The sequence below is a fragment of the Rhipicephalus microplus genome, chromosome 2 (assembly GCF_043290135.1).
Source record: "Rhipicephalus microplus isolate Deutch F79 chromosome 2, USDA_Rmic, whole genome shotgun sequence".
Taxonomy (NCBI): domain Eukaryota; kingdom Metazoa; phylum Arthropoda; class Arachnida; order Ixodida; family Ixodidae; genus Rhipicephalus; species Rhipicephalus microplus.
This window is the reverse complement of record NC_134701.1, coordinates 50,096,683-50,118,657: the sequence shown is the minus strand read 5'-3', so window position 1 is coordinate 50,118,657 and position 21,975 is coordinate 50,096,683. Positions and strand designations below refer to the sequence as shown.

Here is a 21,975-nt window from a genome sequence, read left to right as displayed (position 1 = left end):
CCTACATCAAAATGTAGCAGCCACAATCAGTATTTGATTCCTCTGAATCAGCTGCCAACACTACAACCACAAGACCATCATCATATGTGTGCACAGGGTGGCCGCCCCATCCTGGGGAACAATATACTCGAAACATTGAATTTCACTTCTTTGGGGGGAACAACTTAGCTAAGAAATGTACCATTGTAATCAAGAAGTGCACCCACTTAAGGGGGGACACGGGTCTTAGGACTCTCTCATTAATTTTATGAACCATATGTGACAAAAGTTGGCATGCTTACTTAGTTTGTTCTCCTGATTCTAAAAATGTAGTGATTTTTTCTGTAGCTTCATTAGTTAATCAAATAATCAAGATAACAATTTCTATTGTTCTCACCACAATGGAAAAATAACCACCTGTCAAAAATGTATAAATTACATAGGAATTGGCAGTAGAAATCATAAGACATACAACATAGGAAGCGCTTTTTTGATTGGGGCATTATTTCTTACTTTACAGTACACTAAACTTCACAGCTCTGAATGTGGCCATTGTGTGGTCACACAAAAGACTAGTTTAAAAAACTTCCATCAAGATCAATCAAAATGTGCTTCCTATGTTGTGTGCTCCAAACATATAGCTTCATGCTGCAAAAAAAAAAATATTCTGCTATCTGTAATAGTTTCCGATATATTGCAGTAATTTTCATGCAGGGTGTGCAAAATTGCCATTTAGAGAAAATGAAGAAAACATAAAATTTTAACATTTTTAACTGTAAAAATGTATGTAGTTAGAATTACATGGCCATTGACATATAAATGAATGCTAGAAAGCCTAAGGAGTGCAACGCTGCAAGCTGATTGAAAATTGAACGAGTACTTCTCGAATTACAGCACAGTTCATAGCATGTAACCAAATACAGAAATTTTTATAGTGAAATAAAAAATATGAAGCTGCCCATTAAAAATAGGCTTCCAGCATTGTTTTCTGAGCACATTTAGCTACATTTTGCAAAAACAATTACAGCTCTAGCTTTCCTTTTACTGAACAAGCAAAAGAAAGTGGTCAAAATCTGTGCTTCAAGAATAATGCTGTTAAAACATTATTTCGCCGTTCCGAGGGAAAAAATGTCATGGCACACATGCTTTTAGTCAGTTAACATGGACCGGGAATGTAATAGGAATGATTGTTTGCACGAGCGTCTAGTTTCTTCTAGTCTTGTAGCAAGTTGTCGCCGTGTGCTCGTCTGCCGCGAGGCCGCTTATCAGTTTGGTAACTTTACTGACGGCGACGTGCGACAAATGTGCGTGCATAATCTGCGATACGTCGAATAACACGGCGTTGTTTTCCGGCTTGTCCAGAATGAGTTACCCGTAAATGTCACGAACCAAAGTTGCTCCCTCACTCATCAATTTTGAGGCTACGCGAGTGCCGAGGTGCTAGTTTCCTTTTCACGCAAGACTGCCGCATTTTCGAGCGTAGATCGCGACAACGTTGCGAACACGTCGTTAAAAGCAGTCTACCAGTTGCCAGTAGCCTCTATTGTGGGGGCGGCGAGCATTTTCACCGCAAACGGATTGACTTCCTGTTGTTCGTCGAAGCGCGGCGTACTCCACTCTGACGACCCGTCGCGCAGTTCAAGGTGCTTTCGTCAGGCGGGGGGAACCGCGGCATCCGCGCGTTTAGCGATAAGACTGCGCTTCCGTTCCGTCACTCCAAAGATTGCTATCTCTTGTAGCTTCGCTTCTGTTTTTTACTTGCCGTCCTCTAACTGATGAGACTGCAAAACACAGCCATTCTCAGTAACGTTGTCGGCAACCAACGGGCTCGTACGTGAGTTAGGCCTACATCGGTGACTGCCGTTGACCGCGTTGAGTTTGTTATCCTCGTTGTCCTGAGCCATAGCGGGGCTCTTTCTGAAGTTCACAGCGAACGAACGACTGCCACACCCGCTTCAGAAATTACTGTAGCGCGGAACTTCTTTACTGCCGCAGGCAGTCAGTAGCACTATGACAAAATGGCGCATGTCAGTGCGCGTCACGATGGTGAAGCAGACGCCGAAAACGCCCCTTGGCCAATCGGATGCCTAGGTTTTGTCTCATGCCCCAAGCAGTCAATCGAATCGCACGCTAGTGCTTCTCGATGACACGTTTTTGCTAAAAAACCAATGAGCAAGGCGAGCCAGCGGTGGCGGAAAATTGATGATGAACACGGAGGACATCGGCGTTCTGGCGTTTCTTCCCAGTGCAATGTACGAGTTCGTAATCGTACGCCGACATCTTGATGCACCATCGTGTCATTCGCGGCGACAATGTCTGTGGCATTGGCTTCTGGGGACCCATAATACCCAATAAGGGCCGGTGATCTGTTATGAAAGTCACTTTCCTGCCGGTAATGTACTGCCGAAAGTGATCTGCTGCGTAGACGATGGCAAGTCCCTCTTTATCTAGCTGGGAATAATTCCTCTCTGCCTGCGATAGGGTGCGCGAAGCAAAAGCGATCGGGGCTTCCCGTCCCTGGTCGTCAACTTGGGAGAGGACTGCTCCCACTCCGTATGGTGATGCGTCACAGGCTAGCAGTAGGGGTCTCCTTTCGTCGTAGTGTCGCAGAACAGTAAACTTGCGAAGTAGTTGCTTAAGGGCAACAGACTCTTGGTGGCGTGGCGACCAAGTCCATGGGACTTCTTTCTGCAGGAGCTGATATAGATCGTTAGCCACTGTAGCTCGATGTTCTAAGAACCAGTCGTAGAACGTCAATAGCCCCAAAAACGACTGCAGTTCTTGCTTGTTAGTAGGCGCTCGTGCTTCGGTGATTGCACGCACTTTGTCTTCAGTGGGATGGATACCCTGCGCGTTAATTTGATGTTCAAGAAACTTCACTTCAGGCACAGCAAAAACGCATTTTTTTTACTAATGCGCAAATTAGCATTTGCTAGTCTTTCCAAAATGAGCTCCAAGCGTTCTGTGTGCTCTTCATTGGAGGCGACACCGACAATAACATCGTCCAAGTAGACGCAAACACCTGGGATCCCGATAAGTGTAGACTCCATAAATATCTGGAAGATTGATGGCGCTGCAGATATTCCGAATGGTAGCCTTTTAACTTTGTAAAGACCCTTAATAGTGTTTATTGTGAGCAGTTCAGACGTTGATTCGCTCACCTTCAGCTGTTCGTAGGCTTGTGTCAAGTCCAAGGTGCTGAAGATTTTTCCACCACGAAGCGTGCTAAAAACCTCTTCCGGTGTCGGCAGTGGGTAGGAAGATGCTTTTGTCGCCAGGTTGACAGTGCTCCGGTAGTCTCCGCAGAGGCGTAGGGTACCGTTCTTCTTTCGGACGACAACGAGTGGTGTCGCCCATTCCGAATGTTGCGTCGGTTCCTGCAGCCGGTCAAGCTCATTCTCGACTGATGTCCGTAGGGCGAAAGGCACCGACCTAGCTTTCAAAAATTTCGGCGTCACACCCTCCCACAGCTCAAGTGTGACTGGAGGTCCGTTGTTCCCTGGTATTTCTTCCTAGAAAACCGCTTTGTACTTATCTTGAAGCTGCTCCACTGATGGATAACTGAGTGTGTGGTGAACTCCGCCAATGACCACTCCAAGGGGGGTGAACCAATTTCGTCCTAAAAGGCTTGATCCAGAACCGTGTACGACTAGCAAGGGGAGCTGATGGGTCTGCCCGTTGTAGTACACGTCTACGTTGGCACAGCCCAGCAGTGGAAGGGAATGTCCGGACCACGTTCTCAGCTGCGTGTCGTCTTGCTGGAGAGCTGGCGCGTTCTCACGCCAAGTAGCGCGAAAAGTGTCCTCGCTGATGAGCGTACATGCTGCTCCGGAATCCACCTCAAACCTGATAGGGCGCTGGTGTACCATAATTTCAGTTGTAATCTTCGGTCTCGTTCCGAGGTTCACAACGACCTTTAAGTCATATAGTGCCGATGACGTTAGTGCTGTTCGGCTTGTATCTTGCGTCTGGCCCTCCTGTGCGTCATGATGAAGAACGACCCTTCCAAACGAGACCAAGATGAACACGATAGCTCGTGTGTAACGGCAACAGTTCGGCGCGGAAAAAGTGCAATTTTAGCGTCAGTTTGCGCTCACATTCATCTCACAGAGATGTTATAAATTGATTTTGTGCCAGAAATAATGACGCGAAAAGCTAGAAACTTCTCAGATAGGTGCAAAAATAGGTACAGATTCCAAAAATGTCAGCTTCAAAAAGTCAATTTTTTTTTTGCGATTTTTGGCCTGCTAAGACCCGTGTCCCCCCTTAAATTGCAAAATTAGAGGAAATGTTTTGCATCCCAGATTTCGATATTTCTTTTACAGGTGCACACAACAGTTTTTTTCACTGAACTAATTGAAGTTACTGTCTGGATCTAAAACTTGCACATCAAGTGGATTTTATCGAGAATGTTGCAGGGACATGTTCACATTTGACAGTGCGCACCTTCGAGGGTGTGTCTAGATAGCCTTTATAATATTAGCAACTTTTCTATCCCCCCCTCCCATAACTAGAATAGCACAATTACTTATCCCTTTCATTTGTCACTTTCCCACCCTTGTACAAAATTCCTTCGGGATCCCGCGAAGCAACTACAGTACAATCTCGACCATACGAATTTTCAAGTTCCTTTGGAAGAACTACATTATACAAACGGGTTCAAACGGTTATACAAACGGGTTCCCCAGCCACGGCGGATGATACGAACGCGTGATTGACTGCTGCACGGGAACGGCACAACGCGGCTTGTCTGCGAGAGGAAGGCCTGTTCCCACCGTGCCTCGAAGGAAGTGAACACAGAAAAACGCACGGGGATTTACCCTGCTTCGACACCTAAGTGGCCGGAAAACCACGCGGCAAGGCTCACACGAAAAAATCCGCCCAGGGCAATTTTTCCGCCATGCGATAGCAGATTGCCTATTCGCTTCATGGCTTGGGCTACACTAGCTGAACTAGGTCTCAGACCATGTGACGTAAACAACGAGCCGCAAATTCAACATGGCGGCAAAAGCGTCGGCAATGGCTAGCGTCGGCGCGATCGCGAACTTCCCGTGCAGCAGTGCAGCACGACAAAACTCACAGCCTTGACAAGGACGGACAACAGCTGCTCCTCGCCGCGACGCCGCTGCCACCCAACTCCATCTGACTCGCCCACGTTGAGCCCTAGCTTCAGAAATCGCAGCAGTGTTAACCATGGAAGTGGTCGAAGTCGAAGGAACTGAGATCGCCCCTGAAGACGCCACCCTCGAAGCTGGATGGATCTCTAGCCACCGAAACAAGCAACGCAAGCATGCCTCGAACGCTCCGGCATCGCCAACTGGCCAGGGAAGCGCATCCGATACCCCAAAGCTGAACGGATCTGCCCAGCGTGTCCCTCGCAAACCCAGGCAACCGCGTCTGCCAGATGATCACATAAAAGTTGTGATTCGCCCGAGGGACGGCCTTAATCTCTCCAAAGTGGGGAAGCACAACTGTGCGATGCTATTCTACGCGAAGTGGATCTGCACGCAACGCTACTCAAAGAGGACATTTACCGCACATGCATTGAAGCTAATCTCATCGTAGTAAGCACACCTCATCTATCCAACGCAGAAATCTACAGTCGGATCTCCAAACTACAGGTGGAAACTGAAACCTATGACGTTCGAGCCTACGTTATTTCCCCTGAGAACACAGCAAAGGGAGTGATCCACAATATTCCCCCCTACGACTCTCCTGAAGACATCTCAGCAAGTCTTGTTAATGACCGCAACCTTACGATACTACAAGCTCGCCAAATGGGAAAGACAAACACGGTACTCATTGTATTCGATGGCAACCAAGTCCCTTTCCATGTCTACTATCGAGAAGCCGAATACAAATGTTACCTACATAAGAAGCGCACCGAAGTCTGCGACAAATGCGGGGAAGTCGGTCAACGCTCGGATGTCTGCCCCAAACCAAATGCCGTAATCTGCACGCTGTGTGGCACAGCCAAACCTGCTACTGCTCATCCATGCACCCTTAAGTGTCTTCTGTGCGGCCAAGCCCACCAGGCAGGTGACAAAACCTGTCCTCAATGCTACCAGACACCATCTTCTCATTTATCGTCGCCAAGAAAAAGCTAAGCTCCAACAACAGTACCTCTCAACCATGATTTCCACGCAAGATGCTCATCCAGAACGCAAAGAGGTGAAGCCTACCGACACCCGCTTCCGCAGTACCAGTCCAACCTCGAAGCGTCGTGGCTCACGCAGCCGATCAAAGCAGCGACGCAAGAATCAGCCCCAGGAACTCCGATTGGGATCTGCGGCACCCGAGGCTTCGGATGGTCCCGCCCCTTCAGCAGCGGCAACCCAGTCTCACCCTCGCCACCCCTACGGTAAGCTGGGCTAGCATTGCCTCCCAACCTGCTCCTATACATAATACAGCACCTACAAGTACACACACAACCACACCTAATAAGGAAACCATGTTAAGTACTATCACACTGGAGCTGCATTCACTCCGTACGTTAGTACAGGAACTTCGCGTTGAAAACACTGCTCTTCGGAAACAACTTGCCCAGCAACCTCCGTCCTCTTCTTTGATTCACTCTGCTGACCACGCCAATATCACCCCAAACCCTTTACCCCCTAAACGAAAGGCTCCAGGCACAGAAGAACCAGCCACACCATCATCGCAACCACCTACCGCCTCAGCACCCATTTGCCTGTAGAATCTGTACCGCAGCAGCAACTCCACGAGACCATTCAAACCGTACTTGAACGGCAATTACCGATAATGCTTGAACAGACCATCGCGCAAACGCTAGAGCGATCCCTCGATTCAATCCTCACAGCAAAGTTAGAGCACCAACTCACCTTAATGCTCGACAGAAAGCTGGAAGCCCGAGCGACAATTATCCAGAACAACCTTGAAGCCACACTTTCGAGTCTTCTTCCCAGCTACAATAGCAGAGTCACGAAGCTTGAGCGGTGTACACATTGCTCTCGCTAACACTCGCATCAGAAGCCTTATGGCCGCATTAACCAAGATGGCCGTGAGTAATCCACACACTCAGTACAGCATCTAGAAGTGGAACTGCCGTAGCTACCGCCGTAAGAGGAGCATGCTACAACAATTTCTATCCACACTCAAAGAAACAGACACACCAGATATTATTGCTTTACAGGAATCAGGCGGACAGGCTAAGCTGGTCGGATACGCCTCCTTTATGGCTGCTCAAGCCCCTGACAGTCGCGAAGTCCTTACCACCCTCGTGAAATGAAATATCCCTGTAATTCAACACCCCTCCCTCTCTGATACAGTGCCACACATTATATTGAAAATTCTCTCTTCATCTCGCCGGACATCCACCAGTATGTTCTTGGTCAATGTTTACAGCAGCCCACGACAACCACATCGCTTTCACAAGCTCCTATCTTATGTCAAGAAGTTGGCAAGAATTTCCCCCCTCCTCGTGGTAGGGGATTTTAACGCTCCCTCACCCGCTTGGGGCTACATTCACGACACCGGAAAAGGGCGAATGCTGTGGCAAGACACCCACAATCTTGGCTACACCCTTATCACAGACCCGGCATACCCTACGCGGTTGGGCAACAGCGTTGCCAGAGACACCACTCCTGACCTCACTTTCACTGCGAACATTACGCATGCAGAGTGGTCCAACCTTCATGAACATCTAGGCAGCGACCACTACATAATACAAACGATCGTCAAGGCTGGCCCGCAGCGCAGGAAATCCAAACAGCTTGCCCTCGTTGACTAGAATGTCTTCCGCGAATTGCTGGCAACGGCCTCTCCAGAATCTGCCACCTCGATCGGCCAATGGACAGCTTCCTTACTACGAGACGTTAAGCGTGCTATTAAGACTCCCCCAGAAGACGCCGTAGGCGACACGGTATACACCAGGCTGCTGCACATGTGGGAGGCCCTCGCTGGTCTGCGCAAGCGCTATAACTCCAACAAATTGAACCGCTCATTACGCAAACGCATTGCTATATTAACGCGTCAAATTGAAGATTACGCTTTTCAACTCTCCCACCAGAACTGGCATCAGCTTTGTAACGTTATGGAACGCTTACCTAACGTGCCCAAAACATGGAGTATTCTTCGTAGTATGATAGAACCAGCATCGACAAAAACTGCTCAGCGCCACTCCTTAATCACCGCTCTTCACAATTATCCAGGTACCAATGAAGACCTTATCCAAGACCTATCTAGTCGGTACATTGTCAGTGCTACTTCGGTTGATCTCCCATGCTACAATGGGGTGGATAATCCAGCCCTCGATTCCCAGACTACAAAAGCGGAAGTGAGGTCCGCAGTTTCACAACTGAGACCCCAATCAGCGCCTGGCCCGGATAAAATTACAAATAAAATCTTACAAAACCTTGACGAAGAATCACTTGAAACGCTCACATCTTATCTGCAAATGGTTTGGGAGTCGGGAGAAATACCAACATGGAAAACCGCCACAGTCATTCTGATACCTAAACCAAGAAAACCACTCACTATCGAGAACCTTCGGCCAATATCTCTCACATCCTGTGTCGGCAAGGTACTCGAGCATGTTATTCACACTCGACTACAAAGGTACATGGAAGAACATGCCCTCTACCCGCATACAATGCTCGGATTCCGCCCTGAACTTTCGACACAAGACGTGAAGCTGCAACTGAAGAGTCACATTATCGACGGTGAAGACGGCTCTCGGTATGGGACACGTGCTATTCTGGGGCTAGACCTTACCAAGGCATTCGACAATGTGCTACATTCATCCATCCTTGCCGCCCTCGCCATGCTCAACGTAGGCGCCCGTACCTACCGCTATATCCGCAACTTTTTAATGGACAGGACAGCCACACTCTCATACAACGATTTGCCTGCACCTTCCATCACTCTCGGTGGGAAAGGGACACCACAAGGGTAAGTCCTCTCTCCATTCCTTTTCAACCTGGCCATGCTTCACCTTCCGCCACTTCTAGAAGATATCCCTCACCTCCACCACACCATATACGCGGACGATATCACCTTGTGGATTGCCAGAGGTAGTGACGGAGAGATACAAGATGCACTTCAACTGGCGATTGATAGAACCACAACTTACGCTGAACAACGAGGATCGTCCTGCTCGCCCCAAAAGTCAGAGTTACTCGTCTATCGACCTAGATCTCCCTACAACAGAAACCTTCCCACGATAAATCTGCATATGCAACATCACCCTATACGAACAATCCCTACCATTCGCGTATTGGGGCTTCCGCATTCAGCAGAACGGCGGCAATTCGGAAACAATGCAACTACTACACCATCATGTCTATGAGAGTACTACGCTCATCTCCCGCATCGCCAATAAACAGCACGGCATGAAAGAGGCCAATCTCGTACGACTGGTGACCGTATTCTCTATAAGCAGAATCCTTTACCTTGCTCCATTTATGAAACTTACGCTCACCGACAAGGGGAAAAAACTAAACATAATGATCAGGCGCTGCTACAAGTGCGCGCTGCATCTCCCCATGTCTACGCCCAATGCGAAACTCAATGACCTAGGACTTCACAATACTATAGACGAATTCATTGAAGCCCAACGTATATCGCACTACGAACGATTAGGCCAAACTCCTACAGGACGTCATTTCATGTGTTCACTCGGCATACCTTACATCTCCCAGTTTGGCCAGAAACTCCCAATTCCTTCGGACATTCGCGACGCTTTCGTGACTCCCCCCATACCACGCAATATGCACCCTGAATATAACGTGGAAAGACGAGCAGACCGCGCCAAGCAACTAGGCAAGCGTTACGCGAATGCCACGTACGTGGCGTATGTAGACGCAGCGGAATATCCTACGCATCGGGCCATGGCCCTCGCTGTCGCCACCGGGCCGCAGTACATAATTACCGCAACTGGCACCATTCACGCAAACAAACCAGAAGAACGCGAAGAAGCAGCCATCGCTCTCGCCTACGCTTCAACCCAAGCATCCTGCCTCATCAGCGACTCCAAGACTGCCATCCGCAACTTTACCAAAGGTTTGATCTCCCAACCGGCGCTCCGAATTCTCACAAGTACACCTCTGTTACGTCGTCGCCACGTTGAGATCATCTGGACTCCGGGCCACTCGGGGCTTGCGGGGAACGAACACGCTCATGATGCCGTCCGAGCTCTCGTCCACCGGGCGCGTCATCCAACAGAGCACCACCCCTCGCGACCTAACGCGGCTGAGCGAGAGATGATGGTCTCCTCGTTTCGCGACAATGCGAGGGATAGAATGGTTACCTTTGGAGAAGAAATCCTAATGTATTACCGCAAGGCCAGACTTAAATACCCACCACCAGACAAGTGTTTTATAGCAGCAGTCCACTACCTGGCGTCTATTACAGACACGCACTTTCCCCTGTCCGTAACTGTACAGCCGTATTTACCCCGCTATTCACACACCACAATGCAAAACGTGCGGTGCACCTAACGCTGCGCTCGACCATATTATATGGGCCTGCCCCGAAGCTACTTACTCAGTTAAACACAGCACGAACCCTACATTCACAATCACCACGGCCGAGCAGTGGGAGGCTTGGCTGCTCAGCACGTGCCCGGAGGACCAGCTCTGGGCTGTCCGGCTGGCCGAAGACGCCGCCAGGATTCAAGGCCTGGCCGCCGCCTAAGGAAGGGGGTTACAGAGGGGCCGGTCTCCCGGCCCCCCGCCGCCTTTGACCCCAGCAGGGACACTTGAATAAAGTTTCTTCTCTCTCTCTCTCTTGACAAGGACGTGTTCATCGAGAGCCTGGTTTGAATTATGAACAGCGGATTTCGAAGAAGGCTTAGCAGCAGCCCGTCGACATGCCCTAACATGTCTCTCTCGCTTTTGTACTGCCGGCTGAATCCGTCGACGCTGCTGCGGTGCATTCGTTCCTGTCGTTTCTGCTGGTGCATTTCCCGAAACAACGTTTGTACCAGTGTAAACTGTTTTTTTTGTGTGTGTGTTTTGCATGCATAACTAAAATTCTGTACGAATTTTAATTCTTAGGAAACGGGCAAAATGAAACGAGTTTTCAAGGGGCGAAGGCGGTGGCGGTAGGCAGAACAAATGTAAATAATTTTCGGCGGGTGCGAACGTGGTTTCACGCCCGCTCTGGCGCTTGTGCCTGAATTCTATCGCGTTACTGATATTATCGAGTCGACTTCACGGTGCGTTTTTTTGGCCGCTTAACGAAGCTAGTGGATTTCTGATAAGTTTTGCCGCTATCCCTCTCTTTGATTCCAAGCGTGAACGCCCGTTAAGCACCAGCAGCATGAGGAAACCGCGGCCGTTTTTGAGAGGAGGTGAAGGCAGAAAAGTTCATGAAAGATTATGGAAATTTTTTTGTAGCAAGTAGTAGTTGACCCCAATAAAGTTCATCTTCATGATCAGTTTTAACCGGTTTTTGGTTTTTTGGTTCATACGAATTCGAGATGATACAAATATTTTAGGTGCATCCTCCAAATTCGTATATAAATAAAAAATCCAACTTACTGCAGCCAGAGTCGAAGACGTTAGGCCCGTATTAGAGCTACGAATGCGATCTTGCTCCTCGGGCGGGATGTCCAGTCTGTCGAAAAATAATGCCAGCTGGTCCAGCAGGCTGGCCAGCTCTCGACGGCGGGCCTCTTCGAGCTGCTTGAGCTGACCATGCAAGCACACAACAGTTCACTCGCAGGAAGAGGGCAAGTGCAAGAGGGGCCTACACCACTAGCACAGTTCACAAGACCAAAATCTATAAGGTTTCGAATTGAGAGATTCCCTTAAGCTAAACCAGATAGAGTAAAAGCTTGTTAATTCTATCTCGCAGTACAATTCGAAGTGACGCCCTGGTCCTGGCACAACCCAGCATATCTTTATGGGGTGATAACTCTCGAAAATTCGAATCCACCAGTATCGACAACGGCTTCTTTGGATTTCGCCCATGTAGCAAGTCGATTTGAGTGCCCGCCTGCTCATTCAAACTCTACTGAATTTGGACATTATAGTCCTTTTCGATTTTGAATTATTGAACTTTTCTTATACCACTTTCACCTAGAAGAAGGCCTAATAAGCAGTCTTTATGCTCGAAAACCATTTCCCACAACATTTTCACTACTGTCTGCTTAGGTTTTATTAAAATACAATAAGTAAGCAGGGGCCCAATATATATAAATAACCCAGATTTTGGCACGATCTTACAACTTGTACAGCATCATGGTGGTCTTAGCATGAGAATATACTTCGAAATCAATAATTTAGTGACAGTGGTAAAGATTGGGCAAGTTTATGGATCATCTTGACCTTTTCAGACGCTATGTACACAACTAGTTTTTGCTGTTTGCATTGACTAATCACTAAGAAAGAGCAAGGTATATAGTTTTTTGGATTAATTAAACCCACTGCATAATGAATTTGTGTTCATTTAACCTCATTTTGCAGTGTGCTGATACCTATAACGACTTTTCCGAAGGCACTACTACGTTCGACGAGTCGTGCGTTGTGCCGCTTCCTGCTAGCCATGTGAAAACCACAATTTTTCTTTCTTTAAGATGGACATAACCAAAAATGAATTTGCATTATATTTCCAGCCTGATAGTTCATTCGGTTTATGCCAAAACAAAGCATCAATGGCTTCAGAATAGATATTTATTGAACTTAATTAGTACGAGTTACTATAACAAACAAATTCAATAATTATGTCATTATACTTGTTGCAATAGAATATTGAGTGTCCTTAAGCAACGCTGTAGTCATCTCACATGTTTGCAGATACAGTTAAACCTGGATATAACAAAACTGATAAATTCCCAGAAAAATTTGTTATAAAGAGAATTTCATTATATGAAAGTTTGGTACGAAAACTTATTTTTATTCATTTATTTGGGAATTCTCACAAAATGTCCACAAAAGGGGCAAGAAAAGAGTCTCCCGACTTGGCCCACTCTTTGTGAGGCACTTAGGGCAAGTATAGCGAAATAGTGCATAGAAATAATGAATAACATGCATACAAATAATAAATAAGCGAGAAACAAGCGGAAAAATATCAGATATTCAAACGAAGCTGTTTTTAGCAATAAATACAAAAGGCATCATCATCAGCCCTATTAACATAATACAATAAATATATTACATCACCTGCTTTCAGCACATGCATCCCACAAGTGGGTTAAAATCATTACATTCGTTATTAGCTTCCTAAATTGTGTAATGTTTTTAGTCTCCCTAGCACATTCAATTACTTCACGAATCTTGTAGCACAGTAGAACAACTTGGTTATCAACAGACTGCGCACCATAGCTAGACTGACGCATTGACCCCACCAATGCAACAGTGCGCAGATTATATGGAAGATCTCTGCTTCAGTATGTATGTATAAAAAAAAAAACTCTGAAAGTTACTTTTAATTTTTTCGTAGATTCACATGGCTAGTTGTACCGTATAGCATTCTGGGAATGGTAGAACGTTATACACACAGAAATAGGACATATTTGTTGGGACCGAGATAGTAGACATAGCACACATTTTTGGAAAACAGTAACACTATCACTATTTTTTTTGTCTCCCGACTAGAATAGAATATATAATTTGCGAGTGGATAAAAAAACAAAGTACAGCTGCCATTTAACTCTTCCCGAGAGTAGATGCTGCAAGCGTCGAATTAAACCGATTGCCCTTGATGTTTTTAATCGAAGATTGTTAACAATTTCGGACGATTTAAGGTCGCTTTGAAACCATATGCCCAGGAATAGAATTTTGTTCACCAGGGCAATACTTTCGTCATTGTAAATTAAAGAGATAGCATGATCTACAGGTCTATTTATTTGCTTGAAAAGCATAAATTGTTTTTTTTCCTATTTAATTCTAACTAGTTGACTGTAAGCTATAATATTAGTTCATCTAACCAGAAAAAAATACATTGGTCTCATCGGCATACATGACGATGTTTGGTGTAGAAAGAATGCTTACGATGTCGATGAAGAGTATAAAAAGTAGAAGGCTAAGTATCGATCCTTGAGGAACCACATACCTTATACCTAACTCGGGCTTAAAATTATTGAGCTGTACATATTGTTTTCTTGTCCAGAGGTAGCCTTTCATTAGGTGAAGAGCAATTCCGTGTATTTCATACATTTCTAGCTTCTTAATATGTCGTGCTTTATCGAATCAAAAGCCTTACGGATGTCCAGAAATATTCCTACAGCGTAAAGCTTCTTTTCCAAGTTTTGAAGTAGGCTGTCCTTGATACGGAGTAGGGCAGTCTGTGTTGATCTACCTGGTTGAAATCCACACTGTTCTTCACAAATTACATTTCCATTTGCTCTAAAGGAATATATTCTCATATATATCAAGCGTACCGCGACCTTTGAGAAACGTAATATAGATATTCGGCGATAACTTTGAAGTTCATTTTTATTGCCTCCTTTGAAAATAATTTTTCACGAGCCATTTTCATGGCCCATGAAAAAAACATTCCCTTCAAAAAAATCCTGTTGCATATGTAAGTGATCGAAGTGACAACGAAATCAATAGTTGCATTCATAGGTATAATGGCAATGCCATCTTCGCCTGGTGAACTATTCCTTAGTGAGCATATGGCAGCGGTTACTTCCTCCTCGGTAAGAAGTGATAGAAGCAACGAATAAGTGCATGAGCTTTGGATATAGCAAAATAAAGATACAAATTAAATGAAAGCGGGGCTGAAGGCAGAGCTATCTAAAAAAACCTATTTAACAACTGCGTTATTGTGACAGCAGTTATATGCATTCTCTTGACGGGTTTTCGTCGTCGCCGCCATGTTCCGTAACAACTTTAAATTGATAACATGCTCCTACGCATTGCAACTTTCATGAGCGATAAAGGCGCGCGAGCGCTGCTGAAGCAGAGATCAAATGAGTTGGCCCATCCCTATCACTTGGAAGCCGTGCAAGACAAGATCCCTCGTGAGTTCGAAATGCTGTCGAATGTTCAAACAAAAACGAAACCACCCGTTTAGAACAATCATGAAAAAACGTGGAAGGAAGGGTGGGGGTGTCGCTCCTGAAGCAACAACAAACTGATTTTAAGGGCAGTCATGATCGCTAGTGTGCATGCTGTCTCTGCATGTATATCAGTGCACTTTCAACGCAAACAAATCGCGTGAAAAGAGCCCCTCTCCCTGGAGTGGCCGTATTTGCTAACACCCTGCAGCATTTCGTAGTTCCGCAATACTGGATCCAAAAGGTAATGTTATACGAAAAATTGTAATGTTATATAAAAAATTGTGATGTTATATGAATTAAGGCTGCCCGTCTTACTTCGTATAACATTACAATTTTTGGCCATGGTGTTTATTGGATATTAAATTCAAAGCTCCACCATGTTGTTGCCAGAGCTAATTAGCTAATCGCGAAAACTACGAGCCTGCGAACTTGCGGCACAAAACATAAGTGCGTGATGAGTCGACGTCCGAAGATCCGTCGTTACCATTGTCTTGGAGAGTTTCAATCGGCGCCTTATCTGAAATTCTCTCGCCAGCGACGACAGTGTTGTCCGCATTTAAAAAAATAAAGAAAGGAGAGAAACGAAAAAGTAAAGATGAACGCTGTCAAGGCACACACCATGCGCACGCAGTGAAACCATGCATGCGCACTTGTCGAAAACGAAGAGCGAACAACACGGATACTGCGAAAAAATACTCTGTACAGTGCCCTCCATATGCAGTGCAGCCCCACATATGTAACACAAACTAAAATCGTGGCACAGCCAACACAAAAGTAGTGTTCCTTCGTTTTTAGTTAGTGAAAGTGGGCCACATTCGGGCATGCACCCGCAGTGGCAAAAACGGCGGCAACGCCAGCTTATGGGGCACAGGCCCGCCTGCCCGCCTTCCGCTCAACCACACGCAATAACAAGCACTTGTTTTCGCGTCGTTTCCACCGGCAGTGCCGTTGCTGCTTTGTCAATGGCGGGGCAACCGCGGAAGAGGCATACTCGTACCAAAATGACAAAATCCTGGGCAAAATTCCTAGATTGTCCGTGTGGAAAATTTGTTATATAAAGCTTGTCCCCCACAATTACTTTGTTACATGGAGGTCTTCCGATTTGGAGTAACTTTTGGAGCAGAAAAATTTAAAGCAGCAAATTTTTTCATTTTGAAGCACTTTGGAGCAGTGAAATTTTCTATTTTGGAGCACTTTGGAGCAGCAAAATTTTCTATATTGGAGCCATCAGGAGCAGCTAACTTCACATCCTGGAGGAGAAGTAAGTTTCATTCACATTCCAGGGCATGAATAATTATCTTGGGGCTCTTGTCTCGAGTGAAGAGCTTGAAATATTTCCATTCATTTTAAATCTCATGACGCCGGTCATCCTAGGAGCACTCTCTATTTTAGTTGATAATGCAAAAACAATGGCATCATTATGATGGCCATTCTGAAAAAACTTGTTCAGTGATTATTTTCGTAGCAAATGAACAGAATACTGGTTGAATAAAATTGTACTTCATGAAATAACATGCTGCACACCTATGTGGTTATCAATATTGCCAAGTTCGTTTCTCAAGCTTTGTTCACGCCCCGTTACACTATGTTCGGCGCAAACTGCGCCTACGATGTTTGAGAAGCTTCGAGGCTGGAGTAGACCATTTTGTCAAGATTACACCCACTTCGTGAACATTACGGATTTTTCTGAAACCTACAACGATAACGCTAGAATATTCGATGGCAAAGGTATAAATGCCGACACGCTTCGCCACTAGTCAGTTGATTGACGGCCGACGCTCTGTTCGCCGCTATCAGTGCCAGTGTCTCGCTGTAATCTTGCTTTCTTTTTACAAGGCCACAGGTTTAGCCGAATAAATAGATTATTCTTCAAAGTACTGTCTGCTCTCCTTCACCGACGTGCCGACCCCGTGCCGACACTCGACGCTATGTTCCCAAACGTCGCTGATGAAGAGAACCTCGACGTCATCGCTTATACCTTCAGCGGGCGGAAGAAGCTCCCCAACTCGCCTGCCTCTGTCTGTATCAAGAATTAGCAGGCGACCGACAGCCGCTGTTACAATCTTCGACGAAGCTTCGTCCAGTACCAGACCGGGGACCGTGTCTGGGTATGGACGCCGATACGCCGACGTTGGCTCAGTAAAAAACTTCTGCGACGGTACTTCGAACTGTACAGAGTTGTTTGACGTCTCAGCTCACTCGACTACAAGGTTGTTCCCGACGACATTACGAACTCTCAACGGCATCGTGCTCGACCAGAAGTCGTCCATGTCGTGCGCCTCAAGCCATTTCATGCGCTAACTTAAGGACCGTATTTTGTTGTTGTTGCTGTGCTTTATCGCTTGTACTTATTGTTCGTCGTCTTTATTATTGTATCTTCGTTTTTGTTAAGGCATCAGAACGATACCTTTTTCAGAGGGGGGCATTGCCACGTTCGTTTCTCAAGCATTGTTATCGTTCCATTACACTGTGTTCAGCGCAAGCTGTGCTTACGATGTTTCAGAAGCTTCGAGCCTGTGATTGATCGATTTCTTAAGATTACGCCCACTTCCTGAACCTTACAGTTTTTATGGAACCTACGTGGTCGCTAGCGATAACGCTAGAATATTCGATGGCAAGGGTATAAATGCAGACATACTTCACTTGTCAGTTGATCAACAGCCGACGCTCTGTTCACTGCTATCAGTGCTACTGTCTCGCTGTAATCTTACTTTTTTTTTACGTGTCCATAGGTTTGGCCGAACAAATAGGTTATTCTTCAAAGTACTGTCTGCTCCCCTTCGTCGATGTCATGACCCCGTGACATTATATATAGTAGACAAACGCCGTGACGTACAACACTACAGACACACACAATTGCAACTGCATTTCCCTTAGACAACTCCATGAATATAGAAAAGTTCTTTTTCTACACAACCGATTATACTGCTAGGCTTAACATGATGTCATTTAGCTAGTCTGATAAAGCTAACCTCTTCCAGCACTCATTTTTTGTACTCTAACTACACGACTTAAACTTTGTTTTCCGTTTGCAGCAATGTTTTATGTGGCTAGAATATTCTGTCTATACTCTAAAAACCCCCTGTAGTGTTCTAGAAAGCAGTGCATAAAGAAAAAAAGAACCTCACAGGATACCTTATGCATACGCCTAAGACGACTAGAAGTTGAGAGCCATTTTCTTTTTATTGTGATAGCAATTACAAGGACATTCTCGACCTTTCTTTGCCATTGTAAGGCATGGGTAAATTTGCTTTTTGGGGGGGGGGGGGGGGGGGGCATACAAATGGTAATGTTGAGCTGTATATATGCCATGGCAAAAACAATTTCAGGAGAGGGGGGGGGGCACACTTTCATATATATAGATACATATACATAAGTGGTGAAAGACGGCGGCGGCAAAAAAAAAAACAGCCAAGACTGTCCATATAAATGCTATCGCAATAAAAGAGCCGACCTACGTCCTTTGCAACAAATGCAGATATGGTAGCATCACCTTGTGTGCCAAGCCTGCTATCGATTGTTACTAAACCAGAGGAAAACGTGCCACCCATCTTCAAAAAGCAGGAAGGAACTAGGAACGCAAGGCGGGGGGGAGGGGGGGGGGTTGCTATGAACTTTGGGTGTGATCACTGGCACTCGTGCTAATTCGGCAGGCATTAAAGACGGCTGTTATACCCTTTTATCTTGTACTCTGAGTGGGAACAGACTGTTAGTATCGCATTCACTACTAAGAGCTCATATTTGAAACTAACAAACAGTATCTTTTGGACACGACATCGTATAACTCAGATGAACGCTGGCTAAACGGACAATGATCACTCCAATTGCCGAAGCAGTTTTTGCACTGTCAGTTATCTAAACGCAAAGCATATGTTATAAGTAGCACAGAAAGTTTACGAGCATGTCTCATTAGGCCTCGAAATAGTGCGCTCGCAAACGCCCTTCAAGCGATGCAACTTCCGCCCCCTCTCACACACACACATACACAAAAAAAAAGCGAAGCAATGAGTGCAATGACACGATGTTTAATTTTTTTAACCATCAGCTATTGACCTTGGAAAGCGAGAGGCGGACATGTAACACGGCGTAGCCGATTCACCGTGGCCCTTGCAACCCCAGAGCCGCCAGCAATGTTAAAACTGAATTCCGGCTGCTCTGACCAAGAAGCATGCTTTTAATAATGAGATTACATTAACAAAAAGCATGCAAAAATTTTCAATATGGGCCCTAGCAATCTCGAGTTCAAAATGTCAGGGTGTTTTAGGAGCTTTTACCCCAACAGTGATTACAAATGTGGATGTGCTGGTGGAAGGAATTACAATAATTAACTTTTAAATGACGATCTATGAATAAAGAATATTTAAAGGAATATGTAGTGTCAACACGTTTCCACTGAGCACGTGTTCTTCTGTGGACTCAAAGCGCAAGAAACTAAACCGCACACGATGTCCAGAAGTATATGCGACAAATTCTGGCGGCACGTACGCATGTAGTTGTTAGTGAAAATTGCTTTAACTATGTGCCACGCAACTCTTCAGAGGTGCTATGAGCAGCATTTCTTTAACGGAAGATGCCCACCGATTAATCGTCGCCACAGCTTCACGATACAGATTGGAATAGACGTCACGAGCTTCTGTGAAGAGCGTGCTTCACCATTAAGTGGACTTGTACAACAGAAGCTGCGTCAGCACCAAACATCGTGGATCGCTTAGGACGCACGCGTGACCACTGTTAATTCAGCGGAATAATTTTAGGCGCGCGATTGTGATTTCGGTGGCCCAGAGATCAAGATGCACATGTCTCCACTTGCCAGCATGGCTATTGCCGGTGACAGACACTCCCAAATCAGGCTTTGGTGCAGTTCGTCGCAACTTCCGTTGATATCAGAACAAGTGAGGGGAAAGAATTCATACGTAGCACTGACAAAGGGAGTATATAAAAAAGGGGAGTTGACCAAGGCGCTTTTTTGTGCTGTATTGTCCACAACTTAAATTTGCACATTCCTTCACTGCAATGTAACAATGCTCACCTAACCAGAAAGGAATCAAAGTGGATGAAAGATTGGCCAGTGGTATCTGAACCCACAAACTCCGAATTACGTGTCTGATGCTCTATCACAACAGGGGGCACTGCGTCGCAGCTCAAATGAGGAGATCTGCATAAACGAAGGAAGGTGCAAACATGCCTCAACCATTTTTTCGTGGTTGGCCCATGCTAAATGCGACGTGGACACTGGCTAAATCAGGGGCCTCAACCCTATGGCTTGCACATGACTCCTTGCCACAAGTTCTCTTTTTTTTATTTTCATAATAAGCATGTTCAGTACAAAGCACTGTTTTCGTGAAGCACATCATGTGGTCATTGTGTGTTGAAGCGTGACCATGCAAAATATTTCATAATCTGCATCCAGATCTTGGCCCCCAAAGTTCAAAAACGGCCTGCGATTGAGATATGGTTATCTTTTCATTGTGCACCAACGCTCTTCACTGACACGGCCTTAGTGGGGCTAAATTTTTACTGAGACCCACTGTCGGAATGAGACCTCTGGTCTACACCATCATCATCGACCTATCAAACGTCCACGGCAGGACGAAGACCTTTCGCGATGACCCACCGTGGCCTGTGCAAGCACATCCCATTTTATGCCTGCATTTTTCTTAATTTAGTCACTTCTTTGCAGTCGCCTAAACCTGGCTAGATTTATCTTCCCAACTAAAGGAAAAACAATATCTGCTAGCCCTCTGATTCACTCAACTGCCTTGTTACCTCTCGATGTTATGTCTATAATTTTTTTTGTGCTTACGCATGTTACATTACTCTGAACTTAATCTGCAAGTTTTGTCCTTCCATGAAAGCCTTTTGAGAAAACGACTAAACAAGTCATGGTCAACAACTTCACTGCAGAACTCAACCTACTAGGCTATTCTTGCATTTGAAAAAATTCATACAGTCTGAGAAATTAAAATATGTGGTCACGGCACAAGCTAAGGGGCACGGCAGATAAGGGCACTTACTACTTCGCAAGGAGAAAACTTTCAAAATGCTTCGCCTTCAAGAGCAGACTGTGATAACGTAATCGGGCCTCAGTGCATGCCTCAACAGTGTCATAAAGAAACTAACGACTGCACATGTAACATTACTCATTTCAAAGTGTCATTCAATGCCTGTTGCAAGCACAGTTGTTAAGTGGCCACTAAGCCATCATTTATCAATTAGGGAATTAGCAAAGGGCCCACTACCTATCCATAGAGCAACAGAAACCTATGCAGCTGTTCACTTTTTTCATGGCTGTGCTGCCGATGATTAAATACGCAAGTGCTGTGTAATGGAAGAGCCCTTAAAACGGCCACTCGTTGCACAACTCCCATCTTTTGATGACTGGTGCAATTATGCTCCTTCCCCGTAATGACATCAGTATGGCGTTTTCCAGACCAATTCCAACAAATATTGTGGCTCTGTGGTAGAACGCCTGCTTGCCATGCAGACGGTTCGATGCTCACTTGGACCGAACAATTCTTGATTTTTCCGTCAGAGACAAGATAATCTTTCGCTCACAACAAATAACGCAGACACCGATACCGGCATTTTAGCAAAACAACCTCTTTAACACTGTGCGACAGTGGGTCGCAAATGTCCCACTTTTCAGTTTCCAGGGAAAAAAAAAAGTTCTATTCCTACATCACCCATTGCAAATAGCACACTTAATCCACTCATAAGTTACTGAAATCTATAATCTTGAAGTAAATTATCTTGAAATAAATAATCTTGAAGTAAATAATCTTGAAGTAAATGAAGAAAAGAGCTGATGTAGCGTTACAATGTCATTGAACTTTGGGGAATTTTTTTATGATAGTTTCTGAACTTTCTTCTTGGGATAGATAGAAGATACCTATCAAAATGCCAAAAAATTACCTTTTCCTGGAAAGAGAGATGATTGTAGCATGCAGTCATATATCATTGTACAACTTGACTGATAAGTGCACCAGAACTATCCACGATAAAACTCCTCATTCCTCAGCGCCATTGCG

General features: G+C 45.5%; 1 protein-coding gene across 6 annotated transcripts in view; it reads right to left on the bottom strand.

Annotated features, from left to right (window-relative positions):
• Nucleotides 1-21,975, bottom strand: part of LOC119169092 (protein regulator of cytokinesis 1) — a 119,405-nt gene that overhangs the window by 83,356 nt on the left and 14,074 nt on the right. For all 6 annotated transcript variants that reach the window (XM_037420180.2, XM_037420181.2, XM_075886450.1 and 3 more), the window contains exon 5: nucleotides 11,481-11,630. In XM_037420180.2, the coding sequence (XP_037276077.1) occupies nucleotides 11,481-11,630 (150 nt within the window). The remainder of the gene's footprint in view (nucleotides 1-11,480; nucleotides 11,631-21,975) is intronic.